Raw genomic sequence first — 21,337 nt, forward strand, 5'->3', positions numbered from 1 at the left:
CGGTCTGTCTTTATTCCGTTTTTCTGCAGGACTTCGTGTAATATTGTAATATATGACCTGAGTAATATTGTAATATATATAACCTAATATGTCGTTTAGCGTTGAAGGGTTCAGTGTTTTAAAAAATATTGAACCACTCCTTATTTCTTTCTTGATGGATTATTTAATGCTATCTATGCAAAACTGACACTACATTCCTTGTTTAGCTCACTAAAAACTGATCTATTATGCATCAGATAATAAATCAGATCAGAACAAAAAAATCAGATCGATTTTTTGTTCTTTTAAGTTAATTGACCAACAGTGATCCTTGTATCAGAACATCTATTTGTGTTTTTATGGTGAACGCTTTAATTAAATTATAAACCACAAAAATATTAATGATAAATAATAATATTTGAGTTTAACAGAGTTATGGAGTTGAGCTGAAAACAATGGAAAGTAGAATATTCAAATATAGAAAAGTTAATGAAAATAAAATCTTCGAAATAAAACAAAAGCTTTAAGAGACTGACTTGAGACTAGAATGATTCCCTTTGGAAATTTATTGAGCATATTGGATACAGAACAGTACATTTTATTAAAACACAAAACGCCAGCAATGCCCGACAGTGATATTATTCACCAAGGTGTAAATATCAACACTGCCAAAGCTTCATATACAAGAGAACTTTAGTAAACTCACTATAGATTTAATACATTTATAATCATAGAGCTTATCTTTGTTAAGGTTAGTAGAGTTATCTATAGTTAACCTGTGAAACAGATGATGCTACATGGACACTGTTTTATCAAATATATTCTGCATAAATTACATATAATCCACATGTAGTGTCTCTTCTATATGACTCAGTTGTGAACACAGTAGATGAACATTTCCATGGTGACAGTCGTCTGCTGTGTCCCAGCTACAAACATACACCGTCTCTAAGTATACAAGACAATACAATACAATACAATTCAAGTGTAATAGGTGGTGATGCATGCATAAAAACAGCAGTGGTTGTCTTCAGATACATAAATTATAGCACTCAAAAGCCATTTCAGTACATATGGCTGCAGTGTAACCAGCAGTGCAGAGTTTATACACAACTAAAGAAGCAGCAGGGTCAGAGGGGAAAGAGAAGACACTTGGAATACATTTTACCTACAGCTAAATAAATTATACATAAATGACACAAATAAATACTGTAAAATGGCTAGAAGCTTCTTCACAGGTTAAGCTCACCTGTGAAGCATTGAAATCATAAACCAATGAAGTGTTTCATGCAACCGGTCCAATCCTTGAGGTAGAGGCTGACAGTGAGACAGGTTTGTGATTTAAGGCATGTTAGGATATTTTTTGTGATTAAAGTGATTATTCAAAGTGAATTTAGTGTTTTCTAGATATAGAGGCATTACAAAAATAAGTTTTAACTAACCCCATTTGGATAAATAAAGTCTTTTTGAATTTGAAGGTATTTTTAAAAAATATGCATGCAACCATCCTGAAAAAACTATTAATCATAGTGTAAATTACAGAATCACTAAAGGAACCAATCAAGACTACCGGTTCTCATAACGTTGCATCATATCTGGACCAGATTTATCAGATTTTTCCTCCTCTTGTTCAGAGTCTGGGATTCAGATCTCTGCTAATTTAAAATACAGTTAATTTTAGAATCCCAAAGTAGTGTTTTAACTTCTAAAATGTCATATTTTTCTCCAGAATTCAACTGTTTGAAAGATCCTATAGAACTTTACCAAAAAATCCCAATAGGAACCCACCATGTTAGGCTTAGACTTTGTCAAACCCGAAACCTGCTGAAAGCTTGAGATTGTCAAGTAAAAAATTAACCCGTTTAATTGATGCACTTCAACCACAATCCTAGAGTCTAAAAATCATGCTTCATGTAATTTGCAATGGTTTGTGTTTCATTTTCAGAAGTGCTCTGAGGACAGCATGTTTTCAGTGCAATTACTGGTTCGCGTTAAGCAAATCTCTCCTAACGAATCATGCTTGAAAATTAAACAAATGAAGTGCAGAAAACACAAAAAACATAAACATAACAAACTTAATCTTAGTTTATATTATTACCTGTCATTTTTAAATAGTTTATGCTGTTTAAAAAACTAAAATGTGTAAAAAAAAAATCATTGTCAGACTGTCAGAAACAGGTTATGAAAATATGAATGTAATGGTGTTTCCTGTTAGTATTAGACGGTCATGCTAAGATGCACTTGAGGTTTGGCAGCAAGGCAGCGGACACTGGCAGTGTCAGAGACATTGGAGGTAAACACAGAGGGAGGCGTGGCATGAAAGCACAAACAGCAGGCAGAAGATGTACAAAAATCATTAAAAAAATGAGCTACACGTTGAGTGTGTTTAATCTATCAGGGAGGGCATTTCTAAAATTAATAAGATGCATTAAATCTATTGGTATTACAGTAAGTAATGTGAGACTGACGACAATAAAGCCTGCGTAAGTATTGATGGGAAATATATAGTAAGAAACAGTAACAATATTCATGTGAAATTAAAGCAGTAAAAGAAATTCTGCGCAAAAGTTTGAGTTACCTTTCATTTCTGTGGGTTTTATTTCCAGGCAAACGGACTCTAATATTCATTTTCAGTCCAATTTCTAAACATTTTCAGGTGAAAATTTTTCATTTTTTGGCTACTTAATTCTGAACAATAAATCATTCTGGGGTTATTAGTAAATAATTTGTTTTAGTCATTTTGAACATTGCACCATTTTGCAAAGCAAATAAAGCATTTTTTAAATAATTTTAGTGCATAAGTGAAAAAATTTTAATAAAAACAACAATTTGACAGCCTTAAACTTATGAAAACATTATTTAAAAACACAAAATAAAGCTAATTCTGCTGCTAGAAACAAGACCACAAAAAAGGTCTGGTACCTTGGAAACAAGATATGAAGAAGTGAAAGGTACTTTAAGACTTTTGCTATAACTGTAGTACCACTTGTTTAAATATTTAACTCAGATAATGAACGACATCAATAACAAACCAGCGGAGGGAAAGAAGCGACACAGAGGGTCAAAGGTGAGAAAGCAGAAGGCAGACAGAGAACAGATATATCAAGAAGCTCATTGGTCTGATTCCCTTCAGCCTGTTCGAGAAGTCACCTGGAAGAAAACAACAACAGGTTAAAAGCCTGTGACACCTCCATGTAACACAGAAGAAGAAGAAGCTTCCAGGTGAGTGGGCTACCTGAGAGATGTTGACTCCGGTCAGCTTCTCCACGGCTTCGGGGAGGCGGGTCATGATCTCCAGAACCTCCCCTGACAGCTTGGCTGCACCCACATCTCCTCCTCCACTGGACACCATGGTCACTTTGTTGGCTTCACACAGAGGCCTGCTGATCTCTTCTGCCATCTGGTGGAGAGGAGATGTCACAACATTTTAAAATAAAACACTTTTAAGCAGTTTCTGAACTTATCAAACTTCCAACATGCAAAATAAAAATGGGAAGAAATTAGTGACCCTGAATAGCAGTTTAGAGGTAGTGTTTTATCTCTCTGAATTTGCTTTTCCATAATAATTTTCTTATTTAAATGATAAAAATAGCGTCTTAAAAAAACCACACTAATTCACATGTGACCTGAACTGCAATTAAATTTAGCAAACATTGGCTCTAAAATAAAATAAAACAAAGAACATACCTGCAGATTGACACATGATATCCATGATAAATTTAGGTGACAAATAACAGAATTAGTGTAAACATGTCTCTCACCAGAGGCAGTTTCTCCAGCAGCATGTCCACCATGGCTCCATCCTTGTATTCCCTGAAGGCTTCGGCCTTCTTTGCCATCTGCTCCGCCTCAGCGCGACCTTTGGCCTCCACTGCAAACGCCTCAGCCTCACCTTTAACCTGGACAAGTCAACATAAGAGGCTTACTGGTGCAGAGGTTAACAGAAAACATGATTAACACATAGATTAGGAAGGAAAACCGGTCCATCAGTCCACTTGTCAAACAATTTATTTGTAGAAAACATTCATTGCTGTGTTTCTCCTGATGCAGAACAACTCATCTTATTTCTGAAAACTGAAAGACACTTTGCAGATTTCAGAAATAGCTTTTATTAGACAAACCAAACAAAGAATCTAAAACTGATATTTGGTTTTCAGGTGGAGCCTCAGGTTTTATAAGTTTACTTGGAAAGAAAAGAGGGAGGCAGTGGATATTTATCTGATGAGAATCTGCATCTTCTCAGCTCGATTTCACCGTTCCTGTCTGGTGATCGATGACTCACCCTGATGGACTCAGCTTCAGCCTCTGCCTCCATGATCATCTTCATTCTGCAGAGACAATGAAAGAAACCGTCAGAGAGGCTAAGTCAGAACATTTACCATATTATTGATCATTTATTGTCATAAATGTTATACTGTATAATGATAAGAATTTTGATTTATTGTGACAATTAACAATTAGAGTGTCAGAGTAAAACTCCATCATACCTCTGCGCCTCAGCCAGTTTCTCCAGGCGGTACCGCTCGGCCTCGGCCGGTTTCTTCACCTTGGCCTCCAGCTCCTTCTCCCTGCGGGTGATCTCCTGCTCCTGCAGCATGATCTGCTGCGTGCGCTCCACCACCTGGACCTGCATCTTCTCCTCCTCAATTCGCTGCTTCGTCTTTGCAACCTGGGAACCAGAAAAACAACATCAGTCCGTCCGTACGGAGTAAACCGTGCCACCGGTTTCAATGTGACACACATCAGCTGCGTACCTGCAGCTGAAAAGCCATCTCTGACTCCGCCTTCTTGGTGTTCACTTCGATGTCGTAGGCCGCCTTCTTCAGCTCGTAGTCTCGTTGGGCCTTCGCCATGTCGATCTCGTTCCTGTACTGAGCTGAGATTTTCTCCTGCATGGCGTGGGCTTCCTGAGGAGAGGAGCAGAAATGAAGAGTCAGAATTAGGGCTGAAACAGTTAATCAGATTAGTCACGATGAATCGATTATTGAGACAATTGTCAGCTAGTTTAGTAATCAATTAATTGTTAACTGGAGTATAAAGGCTCTTAAAAAAGGCCATTTGCAGGCACGATGAACGAGGTTTGCAGATGTATGACACGTCTGACCCTGATCACTGCGTCTCTCTTGTTCAGAGCCTCTCCGATCCGAGCGTCCTTCTGGACCTGGGCGGTTCGAGCTTTTCCCAGCGAGTGCAGATAATCCTGAGGACCAACAGCAGCGGAGAAAACACTGAATACATCTGAACTTCCCCTGATTCATGTTTTTCTGTATGGAACTGAAGTTAGAAACCTGATCATCGTGGACATCCTTGAGAGTGTAGCTGACCACGCTGATCCCCATGTTGACCAGATCGGAGGAGGCCACCTTAAAAACCTGCTCTGAGAACTTCTTCCTGTCCTTGTAGATCTCCTAAAAACAGCAGATCATAGAAGCATCCTTTATAGAGTCACATCAGCATCAGACAAGCTAAAATAAAACCCAGAATCTCTAAGACGGGGTGTGGGTTTCCTTACCTCTACAGTCAGGTGGGCGATGATGGCCCGCTGGTGTCCCTCCAGCGTCTCCAGGGCGATGTGAGCGATTTCAGCCTCAGACTTCCCCATGAACATCTGACAGGCTGCAGCCAGCATCTGCTTGTTCTGGCCCTGGATCTTCATCTGCAGGGAACAGCAGCATGTTTATCACTGCAGGAGGAGAATCTTTAAATATAAACTGAATTATCACAGTGAGATTCATCAGCTTAAAGTCACAGATTTCACTCCCTGATGCAGAAGCTGCAATTATACAACTATCTCATCTTTTATTAACCAAGTGTTACTTTGATGGACAGCTCTAGTAATTCCCTGTCAGACTGATTGACTCATTGATTACTGGTTGTAGACATTATATCATAATTTTTGTCCCTGAGTAAAGATTTAATATAAACTTTACTAAATGCTGATGATAAATTGATGTTTCCAGAATGTTTAACACAATTCAGCCTGATTTACTTGGTGGAGGCCTAAACAATCACCTGGATCAATAACTGCCTGACAAACAGACCACAGTTTGTGAGACTGAAGGGTTGTGTGACTGACCAGGTGGTTAGCAGAGCAGGACCACAGGGGACTGTTCTCTGACCACTCAGTTTCACTCTGTACACCTCAAACTTCAGATTAAGTCGAGTTGGTGGATCACTTTGTGTTATGGGGGAGCAATAATCTTATACGTGAACTAAATATTATGATAGATTTCAAGAGAAACAGGATTAGGTCAAACACTATTTCCAATTTCCAATCTAATTTTTAAAGACTTTTTAGGCACAAGTGGCCTTAGAAAAAGTAGTTGGCTCCAACATTCAGATGGCAACAATCCACACTAAGACACCATTATCACTGCTATAAATAAACAACATTAAATATATATGAAAATGCTTTGACAAAAGTGTCATAATACAAACCCTTCTACTAGATATAAATACATTAAACTCTTTAACGTGTTTATATTACCTTTCCAGTGATTAACAGAAGCTACCTTTAACTAAGATTTTATTTTTGTTTAACCAGAGTAAAGTAACATGGAGCTGTTAGAAGCTAACAGACTGACCTGAGCGATGCCGGTAACAGAGATGGGAACCCCATGGCGGGTGTAGACCTTATCGCTCTTCACATTCAGAGTCAGAGTGTTCAGAGAAATCCTGCAGAGCAGACAGAGGCGCAGAGGAGAAATGGTTCTAATGGAGCCCATTAATGGAGTTTAGTTCCGGTTTGTTTCCGTCAGACGATGTTAGCAGGAAGGGAAAACCAGCTACTACTCCGAAAATTGAAATTGAATCTTATGGTTGTACTGACTGAGATTAATGAACAGGTAGAGGCGAGTGGTGTCTGTTTACATCCCAATTTAAAAAACATTGAACAGTTAAAATAGAGAATATTCTATTTATAATGGTATAAATAAAAATAAACCACAGACTTTTGTAAATAAAGTACAACTTACAATAAAGAATTTGCCTTTTTGATTTTGTTTATTTTGCTTAACAAAAATAAATGTTTATTTTGTTTCTTTGTTTTGTTTTTTTTTTTTTTTTTACAAAAATTGAAGTTGCAGTAATCATGCTAAGTTGTTTCTTTACCTCTGTATCTGTTGAATGCACGGGAAGACAAACACTCGGCCTCCAGCGATCATCACCGGAGGAGAACGACAGAAACCTGAGAGGAAAAGACCAGACAGAGCAATAATTACAGATATGGACATATATAATTCAACTACAGGTCTATGTCTTCCACACATTTTAATACTTATGTATCAGGTACTCTGATATTTTTACTTTAACAAAGAAGTGGCATCACAAAGCTTTTTATTCAATTACAACAAATAAACAATAAAAATTTCCCTGACAAGACCCATAAGCAATTGAATTTCTAGTACATGTAGTGAATATCCATGCAGAAACAGATGGGCTCGTTACCTGACACCACCATGGCTTCGTTGGGACCACAGGTGTAGAACATGTTTGTTGATCCTTTTTATGACTAAAAAACAAATGTAATAAAGCTGATTGAATTAAAAATGATGAAAATGAACATGCCTTTCTTTAAATGTGTCTAAACAAAAGCTAATATTATAACGTCAGATGAAAATGTACATTTGTTTTTGCTTGTATATTTGTTCAATAAAGGCTTCAGAAATGATTTCTAGATCATGCTGTCTGAGAAGAATCCTGCAGGGAGGAGCTGTGGTGGGAGGCAGAACAGACCAAATCTAATTTACGGCAAATGTTGCGCAGTAAAAGCAGAAAGAAGCGCAAAAGAAAAGAAGATACTCATCACATTACAGTCGTAGGCAAATAAAGAGCAAATATTTTACCATTTTGATTTATTTCTAAACGCAACATGCAAGTAACACGCTGTTTATCCGCTAACTCCTTCTTTTTTCCTACATTTGTATGTTTACAATTATTAAATGATGCAAGTATGAACAAAGACCTACCGCTTGGTGAAAAAACCCTGTTATTTAGGTGCAGAAGAGTTAAACGGGTCAGTAAATGTTACTTTGATCTGGTTAGAATCGATGTATTTTAATCGCAGTAAATGTTTACTTCAGGTAAAGCCGATGATGATGGACTGAGTCAGTGATGACTGCAGCTCAACGTCTTTAGCAAGCCCAGCCACCGACTGCGCGCGTCCGCCATCTAGTGGCCTGGTGGGGAACTGACTATACAAGATGGAGTTTTCTCCAACAGTTTTACATCACACAAATTGATTTGTTTTACTAATATTTTAGTTGTGCCTTTCTCCTTTTTAAGCAGTAATTATTTCCTAATAGAAATGTATCTATAATATGTTTTTCTAGTATTATTTGTACATATGTTTTTTTTTTGGAAAATCTCAATATTCAGTCTGTTTCTTTTGTATAGCTATTCAGTTATTCCCTTCAGTAGTTTTTCATTATTGATTTTTTTAAGTAGAGCACTTTTTTAAGTAAAAACAATTGCATGTTCCTTGAGATTTTAGGAAAACACCTTCTTTGTACTGCATTGCATGCTTTCTTATTTATTTATTTATTTTAAGTGTCTTCATGTTTCTATGTGGGCTGCACAGTGGTGCAGTTGGTAGAGCTGTTGCCTTGCAGCAAGAAGGTTCTGGGTTTGATTCCCGGCCTGGGGTCTTTCTGCATGGAGTTTGCATGTTCTCCCTGTGCATGCGTGGGTTTTCTCCGGGTACTCCAGTTTCCTCCGACAGTCCAAAAACATGACAGTCAGGTTAATTGGCCTCTAGGTGTGAGTGTGTGTGTGCATGGTTGTTTGTCCTGTGTATCTCTGTGTTGCCCTGCGACAGACTGGCGACCTGTCCAGGGTGTACCCCACCTCTTGCCCGAAATGCTAGCTGGAGATGGGCACCAGCACCCCTCCCGACCCCACCGAGGGACAAGGGTGCAAGAAAATGGATGGATAGATGGATGTTTCTATGCATTGTTTTGTGATGCTGTAGAATTGTGCAATATGTCTGTGCTGTGTAACCCCTCTGTCCAGAGCAAATTTCTCCCATGGATGTCAGAAAGAGAAATTGAAACATGATTTTTATTCATGAAGGGGCCTAAAAATATCTGGAAAGAAATTCACGAATGGTACTATAAGTAGACGATATCTGCGTTAAAATACAAATGTATTAGCTGGGGTGTGGGGGATTAAGGCATAACAAAAAAGTGCAATCTGGAACATTTATATGTTCACACATGTTGATGTCTAAGTACCTGCAGCTTTAAAATATCTCACTTCAGGAACTGTAAAAGAAAAGTGCTTTAAAAAAATGCAGAGTTAAAAGAAGAGTATTTATAAGAAAAGTCCCAGTATTTTTCTCTTTTGGTTGATTGATACTATTTTCATTTATTTGCAATTTTTTAGGTTTTGTTTGGCTCTAGTGGCCTTTATTTGAAGGTAGTTTGACAGGAAGGAGGGTTATGAGAGAGGGGGAAGACATGTGGCAGATGTCACCAGGCTGGGAATTGAACCTGCAACCACCAGCATGGGGACTAAAGCCTCAATACATGGGTTGTGCTTTGCCCCTGCACCACCACAGCACCCCCATTTTCATTTATTTAGTGGTTTTAAATCATTTGTTTCATTACAGTCTATAAATGTTTAGTTTGTTTGTGATACTGTCTGAAAATACATTATTTATTGTTAGTACAGACAACTTTCTATTTTATTCTATTCTATTCTATCTACCCTTGTATCATTTACCAGCTGGCGAGACACTGGGAGTGGATGCTAGACGGGGTTTATACAGGAATGTGGACACTTGATGCACCATTCAGATCCAGCGATAATGATGAGGAACACCAATAACAAGGCAAGCTTAACTGCACTGAACATTTCAGCCACAAAGCAACTCAAAGTGATTTTTATGATCAAACATAAAACACCAAGCAAAGATCTACATTGCACTTGCATAAATAACAAAAGTAATGAAAATTTGGACCGCACACTCAAATAAATGTTGATATTTATATTCAGGTAACATAACTGACCCAGAAACATAACTTGTTTTTTATGCCTAAACAAAGATGTTGACACTAACAATCCTCAGAGCATTTCTTAACTCCTAAAAAATACATGTAACGTGATCTTGTTGTTGTATAATTTCATGATTTTCTAATAATGTTGCTACTCCACCTTAATTTCTCCTATTTATTTTGGAAAATGTCTATGCTAACATTGTTGCTTTTTCTTTATTACTTACTGGTGTTGTTCATCTCTAATTAAAACAGGACAACCAGACTTATTTTTTTTGCCATTCATTCGGTTAATCATCTTTCATACTTTCCCTAAGCCTGAGATTCCTGTTCTTCCTGCTCTTAAACACGTCTTAAAGCTGATAAGAACCAACATCGGCTGACGGTAAAAGCAACCCATTTTCTTTTTCAGTAAATGAAATTCACACAGTCATTGTGACGGACAGAAAAATGGAGCAGAATCAGCTGGACCGAGAAACCTTCTCCTGTTCCATCTGTCTGGATCTACTGAAGGATCCAGTAACTACTACCTGTGGACACAGTTACTGTATGAGCTGTATTAAAACCCACTGGGATGAAGAGGATCAGAGACAAATTCACAGCTGCCCTCAGTGCAGGGAGACATTTAGACCAAGGCCTGTGCTAAAGAAGAACACCATGCTAGCAGCTTTAGTTGAGCAGTTGAAGAAGACTGGACTCCCAGCTGCTCCTGCTGACCACTGCTATGCTGGACCGGAAGATGTGGCCTGTAATGTCTGCACTGGAAGAAAACTGAAAGCCATCAAGTCCTGTTTTTCCTGTGTGGCCTCTTACTGTGAGAAACACCTTCAGCCTCATTATGATTCAGGCCTTTTAAAGAAACACAAGCTGGTGGAGCCATTCAAGAACCTCCAGGAGAACATCTGCTCGCGTCATAATGATATGATGAAGATTTTCTGCCGCACAGATCAGAAGTGTATCTGTAGTCTCTGTTTAATGGAGGAACATAAAGGCCATGACACAGTGTCAGCTGCAGCAGAAAGGTCTGAGAAGGAGAAGAAACTCCAGGAGAGACGAGGAAACATCCAGCAGAGAATCCAAGACAGAGAGAAAGATGTGAATCTGCTTCAACAGGAGGTGGAGGCCATCAATCACTCTGCTGATAAAACAGTGGAGGACAGTGAGGAGATCTTCACTGAGCTCATCCGTCTCCTCCAGAAAAGAAGCTCTGAGGTGAAGCAGCAGATCAGATCCCAGCAGGAAACTGAAGTGAGTCGAGTCAAAGATGTTCAGGAGAAGCTGGAGCAGGAGATCAGTGAGCTGAAGAGGAAAGATGCTGAGCTGGAGCAGCTCTCACACACAGAAGATCACAACCAGTTTCTCCACAACTACCCCTCACTGCCAGCACTCAGTGAGTCGACACACTCATCCAGCATCAAGATCCGTCCTCTGGGATACTTTGAAGACGCGACAGCAGCTGTGTTAGAGTTCAAAGGTAAACTGCAGCAACTTCTGAGAGACACATGGACAAACATCTTACATAGCCTTAACGATGTGGATGATTTACTGTCAGTACCAGAACCAAAGAGCAGAGCAGGATTCTTAATATATGCATGTGAAATCACCCTGGATCCGAATACAGCACACAAAAAGCTGGTTCTAAAAAAGGGGAACAAGAAGGCGATGGTGATAGGTGATCAGCGCTATTCTAGCCACCCAGACAGATTCATTAATCAGCCTCAAGTTCTGAGTAAAGAGAGTCTGACTGGACGTTGTTACTGGGAGGTGGAGTGCAGAGGGATAGTTCGTATAGCAGTCGCATACAGGAACATCAGGAGAACAGGAGATGAAGCTGAATTTGGAAATAATGACAAATCTTGGGCTTTAGATTTTTTCAATCATAAATTTGGCCATGACAACATTTGGACCTCCATCTCAAGTGCTAGATCTTTCAGAATAGGAGTGTACCTGGATAACACAGCAGGTATTCTGTCCTTCTACAACGTCTCCTCTGGAAAAGAAGGAGATGCTGCAACCATGACTCTCATCCACAGAGTGCAGACCACATTCACCCAGCCACTGTACACTGGAGTCTATATTGAGAGGTTTTTGGCTGGTAAAGAAGCCTCTGCAGAGTTCTGTAAACCCAGATATAATTTCTCTCCGACTGTTAATTGGGGTTCTTTGTTCTGATGTCTCTGCTGTTCTGCCCTTCTGTATTTCTCTGGGTTAAATGTAGTTCTCTGTGTTCCAGGGCCCATAAAAGATATCACTCCTGATGTTTTCTTTTATTCTAATATGACACAAATCTATCTCTCAACATGAAAATATAAACTTCTCTGGGTTCTAATAGGTTTGCTTTAATATTTGTATTTATGTATCTGGATGATCTGGTTTCTGATTGTGTGTGGAATTTACTCTTGTTGAAATCAGTCAAGAATAAAGTGAATTGAACTTGCTTTTGTTTTGCTTTTATTGTGATCCAAAGAAGAAACTGAAACTAATATAAATTTAGAACCGATGCCGTTTTCTTCTCAATTATTTAGATTTTGATCAGAAAAATTACTATTTGCAGTTATTTCTGTCTGGCCTCATAAAAAATCTTAAGGAAATTTGGAACACGTTCTCTTCGTTATTGCAATAAATTTCGAGTTGTGTCATCTAAAGTCAGACACATTTCCTTCAGAATGCCTCATATGATGCTGGAGAAGATCAGATACACACCTGATATTTACAGGGACAACAAAATCAACACTCTAGCCTTAGTTAAAGTTGATCGCATTTAGCTTTAAGATCAAGTTCCCGGATTGTTCAAACATATTTACGGACTCATGTTCTCTGTCAGTTTTTCGGAAAAAAAAAAAAAGTTGTAATATTAATTTTTTGATCACATAGTTGTTTATATTTAATAAATTACTAATATAAAACCACAGTGTTATGGACAACAGATCGAGTTTTAACAGAACGCCATTAACAGAGCCGACCCATGTTTGCTCATCTTCTCTCTCGCTCCCTTGTGTTTACACTTCACCGCCATCTGGTGACGCTTTTAATGAACTGCAGCTGTGTCTCAGCTTTGCCTCCTGATGTACAGTAAATCACTAATATCGGTTTCGTGGAAAAAAAAAATCTTTCGTCTCAGTCTCCGAAATTTCCATCCGGATTATACACCGACGGGATGCTAAGGAGCAGACCCTTTTATTCCAACAGGGCAGCGATGACAAAACCATAGACATGAATAGATATGGACAACACTATAGACATTATAAATATATCTTTAAATATAAATATATATTGTTTTTATTTACGGCTATGGACAAAACCGCTTCATTCTTTAAGCCCTTGCCTAAGTGATAAGGAAACCCCTTACAAAACCGTTTCCACCAATCATCACTAAGGCACGCAACAACATCAGCCAATCAAAAAAGAGGATTCGGTATAGCTCCCTCCCATAGCTTAAAGCCCGCCTGTTGGAATCGGATCTTTCAACACTCTCCTTTCTCCGCCGGTCCGGTTCGGTTAGTAGGTCAACCTCAGCCCAGCATTTTTTTTGTAGTTCACCTTCATCACTCCCTAACACAAACCATGAGGGAAATTGTTCATATTCAGGCTGGTCAGTGCGGAAATCAGATTGGTGCAAAGGTAGGAAAAAGTTATAAAGAAGTCGGGATTAAGTTTTTTTTTCCTCTTTGATAAACTGAACTTGAAATGTTTTCGAAATGACTTTTTTGTCTAAACGGTTTCTGAAACATAATATTGAATGGGAAAGAATGAAAAAAATACATGTATATTTGTGTTATTTAGATTTTACTTTAATTTGAATATTTTCTGTTGTCTAAATAAATAATAAACTATTCAGTGTTTAATTGGGTAATGTGACCTATTTCCAATGAAAAGGGTCACATTACCTATACTGAGGAATAACTGGAGTAATTAGTGGTCAGAATGTACAGTGAAGTCTATTAAGTATTAATTTGTCACCATATCACAACTCAATAATATACGTTCTAGATGTAATTTTATTCATTCTAATAAACCAGTTTATCAAAAGTACTTAAGTTTTGCAATTTCTAATTCTCGGTGGCCTCCATTGTTTTTGTCCACCTCAACACAGGGGAATTTAAAATTTAAAACAATGTGAAAGCATCAATAGCAGCCATGGCGTGATGATTAATGGGTTTGGTCAGACTTTTGGAGACTCACAGGGCCAGCTGCTGTCTTGGCCTGCTGGTGAGGCTTTGTCACTGAGAAAAAAAACCCCAACAAGAGGGTGAAAAGAAGAAATTTGCTGAGGCAGAGCAGAGGAATGTGACAGGAGGAGGGTGGGGGGCTAACAAGTGGTCCAGTGTCTGCCCTGAAAGACGGATGAGGTCATTTGAATGGCTGCCTTTCCACTCAGTTGATCAGATGCACATATTCAGAAAAGAAAAACCAGTTGACATATCAGTAACTCCTGTTTTCTCTGTTGGTGCGTTAGGCTGCATGAAAATGTCTTTTAGTTTCACATTAAATGCAATATTTTTATAAATCTGAGCAATAATAGCTTAATTCTCCATGTCTGCCCCATTTAAAGCCTCATTGAACCGAGTTTCCTTTGCTGCAGGAACAGGCGTGGCAGCAGCAGCATATGGCCCGAGTCAGCAGCTCTGATCACTGTATTTACAGCAGACTTAGTGAGTCTGAGGTCATGAATGTTTCACAGTGGATTAACTCTGCTTGAAACCACTCACTAACACAATCCAACCAAAATCCCCTCAGCCTTCATATTCCCCCGGCTCCCGTCATCAAAAATACATTGAAGCAAAGGTTAAAAGATCGAAGAAAGCTGCCAGTAATTTACCCTTCGCTATTTTTTCTTTGGTTTTCAGAAATCCATTTGAATGACTCCATTCAAATAATCTAAAGCTAACATTAATAAGTTTAAATATGAGTTAAAAGTAGCTAAAATTGAAAGGAAATGTTGCTGTAAGCTGCTTTTGGGGAAGCTATTTTGCCCTCTTCTCTTAAGACGCCCACAGATACAGCCCTTACTTGAGATTAAGGTCAGCTGGCTGATCTGCTGTGACAGTGTGTGCTCTTACCACAGTTTGGCACCGACATGTCAGCCACTAAAGATGGAGAGCGGACTGAATCCTCTGACAAAGCCCTGCTGATCCCTCCAACTACGACCCAATCCTGGTTCCTAAAGATGCAGCCTTGACCCGAAGCAGAGTTCAGAGTGGAACCAGTTAAATCCTGTCATTTCCCATCCCACCCTTCCTTCTGCAGAGCCTTAATATACAAGTCGAGTCAGTTAATTAGAACCCGTCTGAGTCCTGTACTGGTAAACAGGTTGGAGTCGATGCCGTGCTATCGGCTACATCAGAACTGGAGGGCATGTCTTTAAAGATGAACACTGAGGGTTTTAAGGATTCTCCGAAGAAGAAGTTGGCTTTTTCAAATTTAATAACTTGCAGACAAAATTGTAAAATAATCTCCTCCTGCTGTGATTTTGGTCAAAGTGAGAGTTCTGTATGATTTTAATAATCTTTGAAAGCAATAACATTGTACATTTCAGTACCTGCTTTAAATGTGAGCTGTTTTTACAGCTTGAACTTCAACATGATTGGATACAATTGACACAAATTAAAGGTTTTCAGGCTGTAAATAGCATCTGACCAGAAACATACAGACCTGTTTCTGTTTTTCAGGTGGTCTTGTGATGCTGTGATATATTTGAACATCCGCATGTTCTTTAGGTCCTCAGAACAGAACACAGACAGAACAGAGCTTTGTCCTTTTCTTTAATTGACTCAAACTGAAACCTTAAGACACATCCTAATTCCAGGATTTAATCAGATAATTCTGGTTCATGTATTTTTTCTGTCTTTAGTTCTGGGAGGTGATCAGTGACGAACACGGCATCGACCCAACAGGAACTTATCATGGAGACAGCGACCTTCAGCTGGACCGGATCAGCGTTTACTACAACGAAGCAACAGGTCACTTCTTCCTGATCCTGAGTTTATTTGTCCAAACTGATGGTTATGTTTAAGAAAAACTTACATGATGTTGACAAAAATGCTCATATTCAAAATCAACATGCATAATGGAGCATTTTTTAATTTTGTGAAGGACTTTATGTTTGAATTGGCCAGCATGGGGATTGAACCCATGACCTTGGTGTTATTAACACCACGCTCTGACCAGCTGAGCTAACCGGCCACACAGAATATTGAGTTTCCAACAACTTAAGAAAACTTAAATGATCTTAACACGATTTGAGAAAAGTGCTCATATTATTTTAAAGTTTTTCAAAATCAATATGCATAATGGTTTAATTTAAAGCCTTCTGCTATTTTGAAGTGTTTATATTGGCCAGTATGGGAATTGAACCCATGACCTTGGCTTTATTAGCATCACGCACTGACCAGCTCAGCTAACCGGCCACACAGAATATTGAGTTTCCATGGATTTAAGAAAACTTACATGATTTTTACCACAATTTTTCAGAACAGTGCTAATTTTCTTCCAAATCTATGTGCATAATGTTTCTTTCCCAGCCGTTTCCTTCTATGGAGTTTCTACTTTATTCTCCAGCCCTTCTTTATTTTGAAGTGTTGATTGTCTGAAAGGCTAAGGCCTTTCAGACAAGTTGGTCATTTGAGTTGGTACATTTGAGTTGGTCAGTATGGGGATAGAATCCATGATCTCAGTGTTATTAGCACCAGCTGAGCTAACCAGCTGTTCATATTGTTGAGTTTTCATCTATTTAAAATAACTGGGTCCTCTAGTGAAGAAACTGGGTCACTGCAGCATTTTCCTAAATTCTCATGAATACCGGTACTCAAATATATTTAAAGAGAAACATTATTGTTGTGCTCATTTGCATAAAATTAAATTAATTATGAACATAAAAAAGTCTCGGTTTTTCACAGGACTCATTAAGAGTAGTAAAAATGAGATCTATTTTGTCTTTGCCTTACAACCTAAACAAGTATAAAGTATGTATATTTATTTGTTTTTAAAAATAGTTTATGTAAATAATTTAATTTTGTGTGCTATCCAATCCTTAAAACTACTTTACTATTTAATTTTGCATAAAGTTAACAAAACGTAGCAGTATGCTTCAAAAGCAAAAAAGTCTCACTGCATGAAAATAATTATTAAATCTCAGTGAAAGTATTATTTATGCATTAAATAATACTTAAAGTGCCTTTTGGTTTACATCATTGTTTACCACTTTCAACTCTGAATTCTGCAAGTCCGGTAATTTGGCTCCATCTAGTGGGGATGCATGATATTACATTGTTTTTTCATTTGCTGCTATTGTTGCTGTTAAAACACAACACTGCATAAAATTAAGTCTCATAAAGCAGATTTTTAATATGTTTTGGTGTGTGTGTGTTTGTGTGTGTGCAGGTGGGAAGTATGTACCCAGAGCCATCCTGGTGGACCTGGAACCGGGTACCATGGACTCGGTCCGATCAGGACCGTTTGGCCAAATCTTCAGACCCGACAACTTTGTCTTTGGTAATTAATTAGAAGAACGGTTGTTAGCTTCATTTTTCTTTCATTCCATAGCTTTTCTTATAAAATCTTAATAATTTGTTTTTAGGTCAGAGTGGAGCTGGGAACAACTGGGCCAAAGGTCACTACACGGAGGGCGCAGAGCTGGTGGACTCGGTCCTGGACGTGGTCCGGAAGGAGGCGGAGAGCTGCGAGTGCCTGCAGGGCTTCCAACTCACACACTCCCTGGGAGGAGGCACCGGCTCCGGCATGGGGACCCTGCTGATCAGCAAGATCAGGGAGGAATACCCCGACCGCATCATGAACACCTTCAGCGTGGTTCCCTCCCCTAAGGTAACACACAGCGCTCTAATAGCAGCTGCAGCAATCAGATCTTATATTTTACCACATGAAACTCTGTCTCTTTCCTGATTGTATCATTATTATTCATGTTCCTATTAAATCAATATGTGTATTCTCAGTATTCTTCCTCGCTGTTATTTCTCTCTGATGGTTTAAAGCAAGAATCATCTGTTGAATTAATCGTCTCATTATTTCTGATCCTGTCAGTTTATTCTCTATATGTTGATTATAACATCGATTGAAGTGAGGACGCATTTATTATATAAACATCTGAACATTTTTTTCACATACACTGATGGAATTAAGGCAGTTTTTACATTCTGAGGATAGATTTAATATTTTAAAGGTTAATATGATGTCAAGGAAAAATCCTGATGGATTACAGAACTTTCTGCATCTTTAAATCAGACAGCAGAAAAAAAATTACCCTGAAATGTCCTTTCTGTCTTTAAAAAACACTTTGTGTTGTTCTACACTGCAAAAACACAAAGTCTTGTCTAATATTTTAGTCTAGTTTCTAGTGAAAATATCTTACACTTTATTTCAAGTACACTTGAAATAAAACAAAACTTATAAGTATTTTTTCATCAAGATTTAAGAGTTTTAGGTCAATAATTCCTTGATATTTAGGGAAAAGTTGTAGTTCCATTGACAGATTTTTTCAGATGTTACAAGACATTTTTTCCATGAAAAATAAGTGAAAATTGCTTTATTTCGAGCCATAGCAAAAAAAGGCACGTTTTTCCCTTTATTAAGTAAAGAGGGAATAAAGTCTGACTCTGAGGAAACTTAAAGGGGAAGTGACGTAGAGTAATTGGTCGTCATGGCGCCCGTGTCTCTGTCTCAGGTGTCCGACACGGTGGTGGAGCCGTACAACGCCACGCTGTCCGTCCACCAGCTGGTGGAAAACACCGACGAGACGTACTGCATCGACAACGAAGCTCTGTACGACATCTGCTTCCGCACGCTGAAGCTGACCACGCCCACCTACGGAGACCTGAACCACCTGGTGTCGGCAACCATGAGCGGCGTCACCACCTGCCTGCGCTTCCCCGGCCAGCTCAACGCCGACCTGCGGAAGCTGGCCGTCAACATGGTGCCCTTCCCCCGCCTGCACTTCTTCATGCCGGGCTTCGCCCCGCTGACGAGCCGCGGCAGCCAGCAGTACCGCGCCCTCACCGTGCCCGAGCTCACCCAGCAGGTGTTCGACTCCAAGAACATGATGGCGGCGTGCGACCCGCGCCACGGCCGCTACCTGACGGTGGCCGCCGTCTTCCGCGGCCGCATGTCCATGAAGGAGGTGGACGAGCAGATGCTGAACGTGCAGAACAAGAACAGCAGCTACTTTGTGGAGTGGATCCCCAACAATGTGAAGACGGCCGTCTGCGACATCCCGCCGCGCGGCCTCAAGATGGCCGTCACCTTCATCGGCAACAGCACGGCCATCCAGGAGCTGTTCAAGCGCATCTCAGAGCAGTTCACCGCCATGTTCCGCCGCAAGGCCTTCCTGCACTGGTACACGGGCGAAGGAATGGACGAGATGGAGTTCACCGAGGCCGAGAGCAACATGAACGACCTGGTGTCCGAGTACCAGCAGTACCAGGACGCCACGGCCGAGGAGGAGGGCGAGTTCGAGGAGGAGGCCGAGGAGGACGCCTGACGGAAAAACACAGGGTGGAGGTGAAAGGAAAGGGTGATAATGAAAGATATGTTCAAAAAATGTGAAGGAATTTAGCAGGTCGGAGGAGGTCAGAGGTCAACGGAAGAGGATTAGGGTCACTGGGGGAAACAAAACAGGAATTCTGACTCTAATCTCTTACATTTTATTCTCAGAAATCAATCTATCAAATTTATTTGTGTAGCACATTTCAGCAAAAAGACAAGAAATCTGACTTTTTTCCACAGAAATCTTACTTTCTTTGTTTCTCTGAATTCTGATAAATTCTCTTTTTTTTCCCAGAAATCTGACTTTAATCTTTTGAGACCTAAAAGTCATATTTTTTTTCTTCTGTGATGTTAATCCTCTGCTGTAAAGGTCTGAATTGGTGGATGGGCCAAAATTAGGAGAATCGTGCCAACTCGACCATTTTTATATTTCCAATCCAGTTCGATCAAATCACAGACACCAAACTGTTATAAACTAAAACGCACAAATCTGAAACTGTCCAGTTTCATCATGTTACATTTAGGATGAAGATAAAAAAATATCTGACAAATTCAGAAAGCCATCTGATCAAAAAACATGTCTGCCTGATTTATCATTAATCATGTTACTTTGTCTATCGTACAGTTTTATCATTCAGTCGTTATTCTAAAAGTTTGAAGGATTTTCTCCACTTCTAAAATCACGAATGTTGTGAATTTGAAGTTAACTGAACCCCAGCAGGAGAAACGTTTCTCTTTCAGGACTCACTGACTTCAGAGTGAAACCATAAAGGTTTGATAAACTTAAAGGATCTCTGTCCTTATCTGCGGTTCTGATTCTATCGGGTCAAAAAGGTCCTCAGCCTTAAAATGAGCCTCAGAGATAAGAAGCGGAGCTCTTATCAACGTTCTGACATTTTTATCACGTTTGCAGATCCGTGTTCAGCTCGTTTGGGTTTAGAAGTTCAACATGATCAGAATTCAAAGAGGAAGTCGTTCTTTTTATTGATCAGATCGTCACAGTTGGTTCTGGTTTTGTGAAAGATAAAAAGTTCTGTTAGCATCTCTGGACATCAGATATTGCTTTTATTCCGTTTTTTCTGTACTGTTTACTCTGAGCCACTACAGTATTAATTTAGATCATGCTTATTGTTTATGTTCAGTATTAAAATCCAACCATGTTTATTTCTGTCTTTGTTCTTTTCCCCCCAAATTCTTTTGGATCTGATTTGGGATCTTTACTGTGAAATATTTGGGAGAAATAAAAATGCATTTGTTGGGAACAAACTTCCTGTACTGTCATGATGATCAAACTTCTTAATAATGACTATAAACTTTATTTAGAAAGGGACTTTGTTCCATTTGAAGCTCTGCACTTCTTTATTACATCCAAGGGTGTAGGAACAAGTTTATCATTGGGGGGACACATATCGGAAACTTGAAAGATCCGTAAATAGCTTGAGCAAAAAATGTCAAAACAATGGTGTCATCAACGTGTTACTCTAATCTGACCCCTTGTAACGAGTAATCTAACGTGTTACTATTTACAATCCAATAATCAGATTAAAATTACGTATCCAAGTTACGTATTTGTGATTATTTTTAGAAAACATATTGTTGCTTTCTTCTTTTTCCTTGGGGAGATATGTGTCATATGTAACACCAGCGACACAAATGTAAACGATGGAGGGAAAAGAGATGCACATTTTCTAGCTGATGAATTTTTCATTGAGTGATCAAATTACTCTTTCAAAGTAACTATGCCATCCATGGCAATAAACTACACTTTATATCATATGTGTTTAGACCTGTCACAATAACAAATTTTGATTTTTGATAAATATTATTGTTTTTACAATTTTTAAGTAATAAATGTTAATGGAAAAATTATA

General features: G+C 39.0%; 3 protein-coding genes and 1 non-coding gene across 4 annotated transcripts; 2 read left to right on the forward strand and 2 right to left on the reverse strand.

Moving 5' to 3' along the window:
- Window positions 1-530: 530 nt before the first annotated feature.
- flot1a (flotillin 1a) lies at window positions 531-8,137 on the reverse strand. Its single transcript, XM_081612918.1, has 13 exons — window positions 7,947-8,137; window positions 7,426-7,489; window positions 7,090-7,165; window positions 6,564-6,654; window positions 5,492-5,635; window positions 5,268-5,387; window positions 5,084-5,179; window positions 4,734-4,886; window positions 4,467-4,648; window positions 4,262-4,307; window positions 3,741-3,878; window positions 3,215-3,379; window positions 531-3,129 (listed from the first exon to the last, which is right to left on the reverse strand). The coding sequence occupies exons 2-13, from the start codon at window positions 7,466-7,468 to the stop codon at window positions 3,109-3,111; spliced, it is 1,275 nt and encodes a 424-aa protein (XP_081469044.1). The 5' UTR covers window positions 7,469-7,489; window positions 7,947-8,137; the 3' UTR covers window positions 531-3,108.
- A 2,209-nt stretch (window positions 8,138-10,346) lies between these two features.
- LOC145553861 (tripartite motif-containing protein 16-like) lies at window positions 10,347-12,492 on the forward strand. Its single transcript, XM_081612917.1, has one exon. It carries the CDS (start codon window positions 10,422-10,424, stop codon window positions 12,141-12,143), a length of 1,722 nt encoding a protein of 573 aa, XP_081469043.1. The 5' UTR covers window positions 10,347-10,421; the 3' UTR covers window positions 12,144-12,492.
- A 934-nt stretch (window positions 12,493-13,426) lies between these two features.
- LOC103472951 (tubulin beta chain-like) lies at window positions 13,427-20,732 on the forward strand. Its single transcript, XM_008422830.3, has 5 exons — window positions 13,427-13,592; window positions 15,823-15,931; window positions 17,352-17,462; window positions 17,548-17,792; window positions 18,649-20,732. The coding sequence occupies exons 1-5, from the start codon at window positions 13,536-13,538 to the stop codon at window positions 19,459-19,461; spliced, it is 1,335 nt and encodes a 444-aa protein (XP_008421052.1). The 5' UTR covers window positions 13,427-13,535; the 3' UTR covers window positions 19,462-20,732.
- trnai-aau (transfer RNA isoleucine (anticodon AAU)) lies at window positions 16,081-16,154 on the reverse strand. The gene has a single exon. It is a non-coding gene; the product is annotated as a tRNA-Ile (tRNA).
- Window positions 20,733-21,337: the final 605 nt, after the last annotated feature.

This window comes from Poecilia reticulata, chromosome 11 (genome assembly GCF_904066995.2).
Source record: "Poecilia reticulata chromosome 11, P_reticulata-male-v2, whole genome shotgun sequence".
NCBI lineage: Eukaryota > Metazoa > Chordata > Actinopteri > Cyprinodontiformes > Poeciliidae > Poecilia > Poecilia reticulata.

What these genes read in the sequence shown, in the direction of transcription:
- flot1a (XM_081612918.1), bottom strand. Translation starts at nt 7,468, where the DNA reads ATGTTCTACACCTGTGGTCCCAACGAAGCCATGGTGGTGTCAG. An exon ending in TGCATTCAACAGATACAGAG is followed by an intron (nt 6,655 to 7,089) that starts GTAAAGAAACAA and finishes TCTGCTCTGCAG; the next exon opens with GATTTCTCTGAACACTCTGA. An exon ending in TGCTGGAGAAACTGCCTCTG is followed by an intron (nt 3,380 to 3,740) that starts GTGAGAGACATG and finishes CCTCTCCACCAG; the next exon opens with ATGGCAGAAGAGATCAGCAG.
- LOC145553861 (XM_081612917.1), top strand. Translation starts at nt 10,422, where the DNA reads ATGGAGCAGAATCAGCTGGACCGAGAAACCTTCTCCTGTTCCATCTGT.
- LOC103472951 (XM_008422830.3), top strand. Translation starts at nt 13,536, where the DNA reads ATGAGGGAAATTGTTCATATTCAGGCTGGTCAGTGCGGAAATCAGATT. An exon ending in ACCCGACAACTTTGTCTTTG is followed by an intron (nt 17,463 to 17,547) that starts GTAATTAATTAG and finishes ATTTGTTTTTAG; the next exon opens with GTCAGAGTGGAGCTGGGAAC. An exon ending in GCGTGGTTCCCTCCCCTAAG is followed by an intron (nt 17,793 to 18,648) that starts GTAACACACAGC and finishes TCTCTGTCTCAG; the next exon opens with GTGTCCGACACGGTGGTGGA.